The sequence below is a fragment of the Corythoichthys intestinalis genome, chromosome 21, assembly GCF_030265065.1.
Source record: "Corythoichthys intestinalis isolate RoL2023-P3 chromosome 21, ASM3026506v1, whole genome shotgun sequence".
Classification (NCBI taxonomy): Eukaryota; Metazoa; Chordata; class Actinopteri; order Syngnathiformes; family Syngnathidae; genus Corythoichthys; species Corythoichthys intestinalis.
In genome coordinates, this window is record NC_080415.1 from 11,333,910 (window position 1) to 11,346,945 (window position 13,036).

General features: G+C 39.0%; 1 protein-coding gene across 1 annotated transcript; it reads right to left on the reverse strand.

Moving 5' to 3' along the window:
• Window positions 1-2,156: 2,156 nt before the first annotated feature.
• tmem130 (transmembrane protein 130) lies at window positions 2,157-12,623 on the reverse strand. Its single transcript, XM_057826858.1, has 8 exons — window positions 12,561-12,623; window positions 12,429-12,499; window positions 12,188-12,359; window positions 11,961-12,106; window positions 5,914-6,019; window positions 5,658-5,860; window positions 4,428-4,534; window positions 2,157-2,346 (listed from the first exon to the last, which is right to left on the reverse strand). Exons 1-8 carry the CDS (start codon window positions 12,566-12,568, stop codon window positions 2,209-2,211), a joined length of 951 nt encoding a protein of 316 aa, XP_057682841.1. The 5' UTR covers window positions 12,569-12,623; the 3' UTR covers window positions 2,157-2,208.
• Between the last annotated feature and the right edge of the window lie 413 nt (window positions 12,624-13,036).

The window sequence follows — 13,036 nt, forward strand, 5'->3', positions numbered from 1 at the left end:
CTTTAAAACTCAGCATAAGTTGAGGTCAAGGTTGAATATTGCCCTAGCAACCACAAGCTCCCCAACTGTGTCTCTGTCAGGACACAATCATTAGGGATGTCACTATTATTAATGAACAAGGACAAGCTGTCATTAGAAAGACAGTTGAATAACGCCACCATTTTTCATCACAGTTGGTGAAGTGTCCTCATTTGTGTCTCTTCATCATCAATATGCGTTATTGACATTCTTCTACTGTATTTTGTCACATTTGTACACCTTTTTAATGTCCAATGAGCTCATTGTTGTTAGGTTTTTTGTGTCACATCCACTTGATGACGCCGTAGTTCAATAATCAAACCCCACACACACGCACACATTTCAAAGCAATGCTAATACAGATGCATCTTTTATGTTTAATTTCTGAAAAGAAATATGCACAGAGAAAAAAAGTAATTAACAAAATAAAAAAGCAGTGTACTTATTAACACCTACTTCTTTTTAAACATACAGCAAGCGCTTTAAAAATGACCTTTTTGAATGTTAATAATTCATTAGGTCTTCAGCTTGAGCACTGTAGGTCACTAATTGATTATCTTTACACAAATAATGTAATAGATATGTGACCTCATTATTTGTTTTGATTATTTCACTCAATTAGCAAAGAGCACAGAGGAATTCTAATAAGAGGGCAATATACATCTATTATGGCTTGACTTTAATTATGTACAGTGTATCATTTCCCCCCACCCCCCCAACACAAGCACTCGCAATATACAGTGGGGCAAATAAGTATTTAGTCAAAATATTAGAGAGCTCTGTAATTGTCAACATGGGGAAACCTCAACCATGAGAGACAGAATGTAGAAAAAAACAGAAAATCACATTGTTTGATTTTTAAAAGATTTGCAAATCATGGTGGAAAATAAGTATTTGGTCAATACAAAAACTTCATCTCAATACTTCGTTATGTACCCTACGGAGGCCAAACGTTTTCTATAACTCTTCACAAGCCTTTCACACACTGTTGCTGGTATTTTGGCCCATTCCTCCTTCTTACGAAGCCACTCCTTTGTTGCCCTGGCTGTGTGTTTGGGATCATTGTCATGTTGAAATTCCCAACCACGTCTCATCTTCAATGCCCTTGCTGATGGAAAGAGATTTTCACTCAAAATCTCTCGATACATGGGCTCATTCATTCTTTCCTTTACACAGATCAGTCGTCCTGGTCCCTTTGCAGAAAAAACAGCCCCAAAGCATGATGTTTCCACCCCCATGCTTCACAGTGGGTATGGTGTTCTTCGGATGCAATTCAGTATTCTTTCTCCTCCAAACACGAGAACCTGTGTTTCTACCAAAAAGTTCTATTTAGGTTTTATCTGACCATAACACATTCTCCCAATCCTCTTCTGGATCATCCAGATTCTCTCTAGCGAATCGCAGACAGGCCTGTGTGTACTGTCTTCAGCAGGGGGACGCGTCTGGCAGTGCAGGATTTGAGTCCCTGGCGGCGCATTGTATTACTGATAGTAGCCTTTGTTACTGTTGTCCCAGTTTTCTGTAGGTCATTCACTAGGTCCCCCCGTGTGGTTCTGGGATTTTTGCTCACCATTCTTGTTATCATTTTGACGCCATGGGGTGAGATCTTGCGCTGAGCCCCAGATCGAGGGAGATTATCAGTGGTCTTGTATGTCTTCCATTTTCTAATAATTGCTCCCACAGTTGATTTCTTTACGACAAGCGTTTTACCTATTGCAGATTCAGTCTTCCCAGCCTGGTGCAGATCTACAATTTTGTCTCTGGTGTCCTTCGACAGCTCTTTGGTCTTAACCATAGTGGAGTTTGGAGTGTGACTGAATGAGGTTGTGGATAGGTTTCTTTTATACCGATAATGAGTTCAAACAGGTGGCATTAATACAGGTAACGAGTGGAGCCTCGTTAGACCTCGTCAGAAGACAGCCAGAAATCTTGCTTGTTTGTAGGTGACCAAATACTTATTTTCCACTCTAATTTGCAAATAAAATCTTTAAAAATCTAACAATGTGATTTTCTGTTTTTTTTCCACATTGTCTCTAATGGTTTAGGTTTACCCATGTTGACAATTACAGGCCTCGCTAATCTTTTCAAGTCGTAGAACTTGCACAATTGGTGGTTGACTAAATACTTATTTGCCCCACTGTACTTCATAAGAAACTGTATCCTCCTTATTGAAGACCGAATTGAAAACGGTTAGGAGTAGTAGTGCGTCCCATTTGGCACCCATAGTGGTTCTTTCTCTTCTCTTTCAACACGTGACACGTTGAAAATAATTCTGCTTTGGCCATCTGTGTGCTTTTTCAGGAACAACGCATTGCTGGACACTGTGAGCTGCAAACACAAACAAGTCCAAAATGCTTTTCGGTGAATGATCTCAATTAATGTACATACTGTATATTTTCACAACACAGCACCTAAATCATACAGTATGTGGTTTTAAAACTGACATGGGTTAGATTTTTCCAAATGTTACGCGGTCTGAAAAGAGTGACACCAAATCGTTATTCTTGCGATTATGATATCTATTTGAATTATGGGTTGCAGCTATCAATTATTTAGGTAATTGATTCATCTATCAATTAGTTAGTTCGGATAATCAAGTAATTGGATTAAGAACAATGTATTGCAGAATAAATTTTAGGAGATGTGTAACTAAGGCTTGCTATGACTGCACCGTCAAAAGAGCTTTAAATGCGAGTCCAAAATAAAATTACTGAGTGATTTTTTTCAAACTATGCAGAATTGCACTTTCATTTCACAAGAACCATTAGAAAATAAATTAAAATACCCAATCTTAGCCTCAAATGGTATGAAAAAAATAAATGAGGATCCAAGTACATACGCTCCAGCATCATCACCCTCTCAAGAGTCAAAAATCTGCATTGGACAAGATGTCAAGAGTCAAGAATCTGCATTGACTGCATGATGCTGGAAATTTTGTTTGGTGCTATTCCAGTGAGATTTACAAAGATGGCTGCCCGCAGAAAACATCAAAATTCCCTCAGTCCTTAATGATATGGGGCTACATGTCAGGCAAAAGTACTGGGGAGATAGCTGTGGTTAACACTAGAAGTCCCAGACAATTCTGGTACTACTACTAGTCCCAAACAATGGCCGATATGGCCTCTCCCCCGGAAAACCCAGAGGTGGCAAAAATGACCCAAGTGCTTTTGAATTGGCAAGTCGTTGTTGGACAGACAACAGCCGTTCATATGGAAATGCAACCACTAGACATACATTAACTTCAGAAACAATGACCACAATCCATACTCCATGCCCCTGATTCAGTCCTTCTAAACTATAGACACAATTCCTGCTTTACACTCAAATTGCACTTCTAAAACGTTTTTTTTTTTCTTTCTTCAAAACAATGTACACATTTGGGCCATTCTTTCTGTCGTTATGTGTGGAGTATAGGAGAAGTGAATTAAAAAATGTGTAAAAAGTGTCAAACTTCATAAATAAATGTAATTTAAAAAATGTAGCTTGACTTTAACTGACATAAAATATCACGAGTCACGGAGGAAAGGCCAAATCGGCCATTGCTAGGGAATATTAGGAGTGTTTGTCTTGGGAAAGGCCAAGTCGGCCTCTGCTGGGTTTTCTAGTGTTAAATCTTCAATAAATGCACAAGTTTACAATGAAATTTTAGACAGCTTTCTTATCCCTACAATTGAAAATATGTTTGCCATTTTCCAAGCTGACAATGCATCATGCCACAGAGCTAAAACTGTTAAAGCATTCCTTGGAGAAAGACTCATACAGTCAATGTCATGGCCTGCAAATAGCCCAGATCTCAACCCTATTGAAAACTTGTGGTGGAAATAGAAAAAAATGGTCAGACAACAAGGCTCCGACCTGCAAGGATGATCTGGCAACTGCAATCAAAGAGAGTTGGCACCAAATTGATGAAGAACACTCATCAAGTCCATTAGGGACTGCAAGCTGACTAATCCAGACTGCAAGCTGTCATAAAAGCCAGAGGTGGTCCTACTAAATACTAGCGATGTGTTTTTATTGTTATTTCTTTGTTTGTTTCTTATAACTCCATATTGTTTTCCTCAGAATGGTGTGATTCCATATATATTTCCCTGCACTTGCTCTATAAAAGTAACATTTATTGACCACCACAATGTTTTTTATTCATTTCTTTTAGTGTTTCTGAATGCTAAAGAGTTGCACTTTTAAACTAATTCATTATTTTTTCAAGCTTTTTATCTGAGTCTGTTCTACATGATAAAATGTCTGAGTGAGTGCTCGTCTGAGACTAGTGATTCCATACTTTTTGTTAGGGGTTGTAGAATGGAGTGGGTTGTTTGTGGGAATGAGCTGTTTTTGACCAGTTGTCGGGTTGTGGGCAAACATTAAGACTCACTTCTTTGGCTACGTACCAAATCTTTTTCTGGTTTTACCTGAGATCTGTTGTAGTATCGAGGATGACAGGCGATGACTGTGATGAAAGAGAAGGTTGTCACAAGTACAGCAGCACAGGACAGGATGAAGAGCATGTTGGTGTTATCTGAAATCAAAGTCGTGTATTATTATTAGGTGAAGAATTTGATAGGAACAGATGATTTCAACAAGTGAAAACAAATTGAATCTTTGACCTTTGAATGTTGTTCCTCATACCCGAGCTATAACTTATGGTATGTCTCACAATGTTATGGTATGCTTCAGCAAAATTGTAAGTTAACAAGAGCAAATCAATTGAGTATAGCAAACGGTGGGAGGCCCGTGATTAGGCCGCATTCCTTCGTTTCGATTGGCCTTTTGCCGCCCTCGGAACTAATATAGCAGAACAGCAAATTGAACTTATTATCTGAAACACCTCATGACACAGCAAAACATTGTAAATCTTAACCAGCTCACTTTGACTGTGGCAATAAGAGATATTGCTATATTAAAACCATGTATAATAATTTTAATATACTCTATTATTTCATCTACAAGCAAACATAACAAGGATTTGCTGTGTAATTATTATTACTATATTTGATCAGAAGCAAGCAATGTGTGCCTTGTGCTGAGTCAATTTAATTGGAATTCTCAGCTTTTAATTTACGTCACACTGACATAAATGATTAAATATTTTGACTTCCTGAAAAAAACGAACTAGAGCTTAAGGTCTAATTTACCTTAACTGTACACCCCGCTTCAATACAACTGCATGACAGAAGAAACTATTCGAAAATCATGTCCTGACATTTAGAGATAATTAACTGAATGATAACCATACACGGACAGAAATTAAATATGCACATAAGTTGTAAAAATGCAGGAATTCTATAGAATTAATGAAGTGTTTAACAATTAAAATCAATTGATATTCCTTTAAAGGCTTTGATACAGCATTTCAATGTGTAATTAATTCATCATATCATTTTTTTTTCCATTAAAAAAAAAAACTTAAAAACAACTACAGTGGTAACTCTACTTAAAAATGTCTCTACATATGTAATGTGCAAAAAACAGTATTTTGCAATATACACGTCTGGGGTGTTGTGGGGGCACCAGGAATTTTTTTACCTGGAGCCCCAAGAGACCCTAACGATGCCACTGGCTGGGTGTGTGTTTGTGTGTCTCACTCACGTTTTTCCCTAACGTTTGTGTGTGTGTGTGTGTGTGTGTATGGACGCACTCACTGTTTTTCCTAACAAAGAGACTGAATGAGGTCTCCAGCTTGCTGATGTCATTGCGGACGCTGATGTCCAGGCAGTGAACGCCGGCTGAGGTGAAGGTGTGGTTGAGCCACAAGGTATTCTCGTACAACATGGTCAGAGTGCAGCCCCCTGTTGTGTCGGGCACGCAGTTGGGGAGGAAGCTCCAACACACCCACATCGGAGGACTTAGAGACACAATATTATCTTAGGTTCTTCTTGAAGTCATATAAATGCAAACTAGATATGTAAGATAATGTACCTCCCATCCATGTGGAAAGATAAGCCGGTTGTTTGCGACACTTCAAAATCCGAGGGTCCCTTCAACTCAATGCTTTTGATGGCATCTGCAGATGTATTTTGAAACATATTAATCAAAATTATTCATATGCATTGATGGGATTGAACAAAGTACTGTATTTTCTGCACTATAAGGCACATTTTAAAACTTTTCATATACAGTGGGGCAAATAAGTATTTAGTCAACCACTAATTGTGCAAGTTCTCCCACTTGAAAATATTAGAGAGGCCTGTAATTGTCAACATGGGTAAACCTCAACCATGAGAGACAGTATCAGGGGAAAAAAAGTAGAAAATCACATTGTTTGATTTTTAAAGAATTTATTTACAAATCATGGTGGAAAACAAGTATTTGGTCAATACCAAAAGTTCATCTCAATACTTTGTTATGTACCCTTTGTTGGCAATAACGGAGACCAAACATTTCCTGTAACTCTTCGCAAGCTTTTCACACATTGTTGCTGGTATTTTGGCCAATTCCTCCATGCAGATCTCCTCTAGAGCAGTGATATTTTGGGGCTGTCGTTGGGCAACACGGACTTTCAACTCCCTCCACAGATTTTTTTATGGGATTGGGATCTGGAGACTTGCTAGGCTACTCCAGGACCTTGAAATGTTTCTCACGAAGCCACTCCTTTGTTGCTCTGGCTGTGTGTTTGGGATCATTGTCACGCCGAAAGACCCAGCCACGTCTCATCTTCAATGTCCCTGCTTATGGAAGTAGAATTTCACTCAAAATCTCTCGATATATGGCCGCATTCATTCTTTCCTTTACACAGATCAGTCGTCCTGGTCCCTTTGCAGAAAAACAGCCCCAAAGCATTATGTTTCCACCCCCATGCTTCACAGTGGGTATGGTGTTCTTCGGATGCATTTCAGTATTCTTTCTCCTCCAAACACGAGAACCTGTGTTCCTACCAAAAAGTTCTATTTTGGTTTCATCTACCATAACACATTCTCCCAGTCCTCTTCTGGATCATCCAAATGCTCTCTAGCGAACCGCTGTACTTTCTTCAGCAGGGGGACACGTCTGGCAGTGCAGGATTTGAGTCCCTGGCGGCGCATTGTGTTATTGATAGTAGCCTTTGTTACTGTGGTCCCAGCTCTCTGTAGGTCATTCACTAGGTCCCCCCATGTGTTTCTGGGATTTTTGCTCACTGTTCTTGTTATCATTTTGACGCCACGGGGTGAGATCTTGCATGGAGCCCCAGATTGAGGGAGATTATGTCTTCCATTTTCTAATAATTGCTTCCAAAATTGATTTCGTTATACCAAGCGTTTTGCCTTTTGCAGATTCAGTCTTCCCAGCCTGGTGCAGGTCTACAATTTTGTCTCTGGTGTCCTTCGACAGCTCTTTGGTCTTAGCCAGAGTGGAGTTTGGAGTGGAGCCTCGTTAGACCTCGTTAGAAGAAGTTACACCTCTTTGACAACCAGAAATCTTGCTTGTTTGTGGGTGACCAAATACTTATTTTCCACCATGATTTGCAAATAAATTCTTTAAAAATCAAACAGTGTCATTTTTCTGTTTTTTTTTTCCCACATTCTGTCTCTCATGGTTGAGGTTTACCCATGTTGACAATTACAGGCCTCACTAATCTTTTCAAGTATGAGAACTTGGACAATTGGTGGTTGACTAAATACTTATTTGCCCCACTGTATCGGGCACACTGCATTATAAGACGCATTAGTAGAAGTAGTAGTAGTGGTTGGGGTTGCGTTATGCATCCACTAGACGGAGCTGTGCTAAATGGAATGTCATGCGATGAGTAACTAATATTGATCCATATACAGGGTGACCCCCCAAAAAACCCCAGAACTTTTTAACAATCCAGTAAAACCAAGAGTGATGGAAGAAAAAAATATTGTATTTATAGTAATCGAAGCTTTAAAACATGTCAAGTAGGAGACAGTGATGGAATTCTCCCTTTCTAACAAATGACGTTCTTAAAATGGCGTCTTCCTGTACGAATGCATTCCTGAAATCTGCTGTTGAGATTCCTCATTGATTAATTATCTGAGCCGGAATACTGAATTTCGTCTTGAATGAACAATGATTATTAAAATGACATTTTGTTTACCTGCTCAAGTGCTGCCACTTGCTCATGTCTGCCAATAAGCAAAAATTCTCATTTTTGTATCATGTTTTAAAGTGCCTGTGACATGAAAAAGCATGTTTATTTCATAATACACGCGGTATTTTATGCTCCTGAATGATATGGACCGCTTGGATGTGTGTGGAAGCGATCGCTATATTTGTTTAGTTTTTTTAATCCCGCGCCATGAAAACGAGTGACTTCCGGCTTCGGTCTTGCATTGCGGAGGAGGGCGCTGTGACGTGTACGGGAGAAGGAGCCCTCTTCACTTTACAGCTGTACTGTTGTATGAGAAGGACTAAGGATTCAGCTGATTTTGCGGATTAATTTGTTTATTTTTCGCATCACGCCAGCCAAACGGCTGCAGAAGGCGTGTGCGCCTTTTTGGAGTTTCAAAAGGTTCCCATTCACCGTGGATATTGGCTAAAAACAAGCCCTACTACTGTGGGAACATGGGACTTAACAAGGAAGTGAGTAAACATCTCGTTTCGTATTATGTCAAATACTGGGATCATTTTAATACGGAGGTGGCTTGCATTTTGTGGCTGACATGCTCATTGTCCCCTTGGCCGATAGCCGGCGGCTTGTCGCACATTCTCCCGCCGGGCGAGCACCATACTCGGCTTTTTCCCCTTTTCATGTGCCCGGCGTTCTGTCAAATTTTCCACCCGATCAGAAATTGCAACTTTGTGTTAAAAATAGCCGCGAATACAGCGATTACAAAGTAAACACAACAAACTTTCTTTAAATAAAGGACTACTGACATTTGATCATTGATAGGCATGTAAAAAGCTCTTTTCATGCACATTAGCTGTACGTTAGCTGCACAACTGCAGCCGCCCTCCTCCGGGGAATGAGCTTTGAATTGCTCTTCCCCGGGCAGTTTGCCGATGGGCGAAGAAAATCGACAACCCAGTCGTCATGTCAAATGACCCGGGCTAGTTATGTGTGATTTTCCGCTTCGAAGACTTTGAAACATCACTCGGTTCGGGTTAGCATGTCGGCTAGCTGTCATGCCTCTTGGTTTGTTTACATTATCCGAAGCCCGAAATGACAGAAGCCCGATTTAGGTGTCATAAAATATCGTTCGGGAGGTAAGACAGTAAAGGTGAAGTCGACAGTTTTGACCATTATGGAGTAATTTTGCCATGTCGTACTGAATAAGTGCATTTTTATTATTTCATATTCAGTTTATTATATATCATATTCCAGTTATTTGTCACGACCATGCCATTTATTTAGCAGTTGGGGAAAAAATACTTGGATAAAAAGAATATCCTGTAAAAATATTGGAGTAGAGAGAATGAAATCAGGACATTTTGCGGCTCTCTTCGTCGCGTTTTCCTCGTTCTGAATAATTCCCCCTCAATGGGCTGAATAGTAAAACCGATGAGCCCATTCTCCCGCTGACGTCATCCACCTTTTGGGGATGCTAGAGTCCTATAATGGTAGGCGTGGCTAACCGGGAGATTAAAAGACTAATTTCTCGTCATCTGCGCGTTGCTAACTTGTTGTATATAGTCGAATCGTCTCAAAATATGATTCTAATTCACATAATAATGCTATTTAAGACTTTTTTTTCTCCTGTCGTATGCTCTTTAAGGTTACAATTACTTTGAATGAAATATTTTTCTTCCACCACTCTTGGTTTTATTGGACTGTTAAGAAGTTCTACTTCTAGTAGCTAATGCATCCACAAGATGAAGCTACACTAAAGGGAATATCATGTGATGATTTACCAATATTGATTCCTATACAAGCAGGGGTGACAGTGGGCCGGAAAGGGGCCGGAACACTGTTCCAGCAAGAAGTTCAGTGTCGGAAAGGGGCAGAACGATGCTATGATCCTGAAAATATGACGGCAACTGTCAAAACCCCATGCTAAACCTGGCTGGCTGCCACACAAGCATCTCCAAGAGGAAAACAATCCACTAACATCAGATTTACATAAACAAAGCGATTGTGTAGCATCATCCGTTTCTACCGATATGAACAGTGGTATGAAAACGTATGTGAACCTTTGGAATTTCTCACTTTTCTGCATAAAATCACCATCAAATGTGAGCTAATCTTTGTCAAAATCACACAGATGAAAAAAATGTTTTAATTAAAACCACCCAAACTTTTACAGGTTTTCATATTTTATAAGGGTAGAATACAAAAAATGACAGAGAAGGGAAAAATAATTAAGTGAACCATTACATTTAATATTTAATGCCCCCACCCCTTTGGCAGCTTTTTGTAGCTGCAGATCAATCTGGCACATCGATCAGGACTAATCTTGGTCCGTTCTTCTCTACAAAACTGCTTTCCTGGGATGTCTGGCAATGAATCGCTGTCTTTAGGTCATGCCACAGCATCTCAATGGGGTTCAACTCTGGACTTTGGCTTGGCCACTCCAGAAAGTGTATTTTGTTCTCCTGAAACCATTCTGAAGTTGATTTACTTCTGTGTTTTGGATCATTGTCCTGTTGCACCATTCGTCCTCGTTTTAGCTTTAACTGTCTGACAGACGGCCTCATGTTTTCCCGCAAAACATTCTGATTAAACTTCTGAATTCATTCTACCATCAATGATTGCAAGTTGTCTTGATGCTCCATCCACCATGATTCACGGTGGGGATGAGGTGTTGATGAGCTGTTCCTTTTTTCCTCCACCCACACATGACGTTGTGTGTTACTCCCAAACAATTCAACTTTGGTTTCATCAGTCCACAAAATATTTTGCCAAGACTTCTGTGAAGTTTCCAAGTGCTTTTTGTGAACATTAAACGAGCAAAAATGTTTTTAGGCAGTGGCTTCCTCAATGGAGTCCTCCCATGAACACCATTCTTGGCCACAGTTTTACATATAATTGACGTGGGCAGAGATATTTCTGTAAGTCTTTAGCAAACACTCTAGGGTTCTTTTTTTTACATCTCTGAGTATTCTGCGCTGAACTCTTGGCGTCATCTTTGGTGGACGGCCATTCCTTGGGGGAAAAGCAACAGTGACAAACTCTCTCCATTTGTAGACAACTTCTCTGACTGTCGATTGATGAACATCCAGACTTTTAGAGATGGTTTTGTATCCTTTCCCAGCTTTATACAAATCAACAATCCTTCATCGCAGGTCTTCAGACAGCTCTTTGACCAAGCCATGATGCACGTCAGAGAATGCTTCTCATCAAGACAATTTGTACCAGGTGTGTGTTTTATAGTGGGCAGGGCAGCTTTAAACCACTCATCAGTGATTGGGCTCACACCTGACTTAAATTGTTCGGTAAACATTGGTTTCCATTGCAGGCAGAGGGTCCACTTACTTATTTCCCCCCTTCTGTCATTGTTTGCATGCTATTCTCATTAAAATAGGAAAACATTTATAGGTTTTCCCCCTTTTAATGAGAATAACGTGCAGGGTGGTTTTAGTTAAAGCAGACACTGCTTTTTCATCTGTGTGATTTTGACAAAGATCAAATCATATCTGATGATGATTTTTTGCAGAAATGTGACAAATTCCAAAAGATAGTTTATTTTTTTATTTATTTATTTATTTAAATACCACCGTATAAGGCGCATCTGATTGTAAGGTGCATTGTCGACTTTTGAGAAAATTGAAGGCTTCTAGGTATGCCACATAGTGCGGAAAATACGGCACAAATACCTAATGACTGTACTTTGATTTTCTTTCAGTGGGATACAGGCACTAGTCAAGTTTAAAAAGAAGGGAAAGTAAACAAATATATACAGTACATATTAAATTATACATTTTTAGTTTTGACTGTGCAAATCTGCTCTTTTTACACTTTAATTCAATAAAAGAGATAAAGCAGAATTTTCCTGACAAGTTTTTGTAGTGTGAGCACTTTTGCCACCCCTCCCAATTAGGATGGTATATAGTCAATAAACAATACAAACCAAGCACTTGAATATTCTTGGAGTACATTCCAGTTAAAGGAGGTGAGTATTCGGTAACACTGACTCCAATTTTCAGCCGAAGTGTGTAATTTCCAGATAAAGCGTAGTGGTACCGGACAACGGGCTCAGTCCCCTCAATCACCTCTCTGGATTTTCCCAAAATAAAAAGAATAATTACTGCGAGAAGTCCAATATTTTCAGAATAGGATTGAGTTAGAGGAACATACCCGTTTCCTAAATCCCACGTGTAGCTGAAATTTGCCATACTGAAATTCTGATGTGGATCAGAAAGTTCAAACATAGTCTCAGTAGGAATATCTGTTGCCAGCTCTCCAGTGTCTCTGACATAGGTAGCGTTTCCATCCATTTGATAGAAAATCAGCTTCCCGGCAATGTTTTCTGTTTCAAAAAATATATCACATGCAATTGGTATACACTTTAAGAGGTAGACGTTCATGATCAATGTACCTAAATCTGTTAGAGGCTCATCACACTCTGCCACACCCAGGGAAACCAGGAGCACAAGCAACAACAGTGTTCTGCAAATACAGTTACAAGTTCAAGAAAAATATGAAAAATAATAAATGAATAAATGGTTACCTTTCCATGCTGGATTCTCTCGAGGACCTTAAACAAAGTGGAATCTCATGGAATAACTTTGAGAGGATGAGGCAATGTGTGACCTCTCAAATTCCCATCTTCTAGGGTGGACAAAGGCTTGAAATCGCCACCATGAGTTGCAGTCATGTGCTCCTTCAGCAACAACGACCCACTAAAGTTAAAGTTAAAACATTAATTTAGTTATGCGGTTTCTTCCAACAATTTGTGCAAGAATACTATACTAGTATGTTTTTTTTTTTTTTTTAACAGTCAATATGTGGGCATAAATACCTTAAATGTTAGTGGTGCTAGAACCTGCATGTTTAAAGAAAAATATAATAAATATATAATATATATATATATATATATATATATATATATATATATATATATATATATATATATATATATATATATATATATATATATATATATATATATATATATACCAGTATATAAATACCTTATAATATATA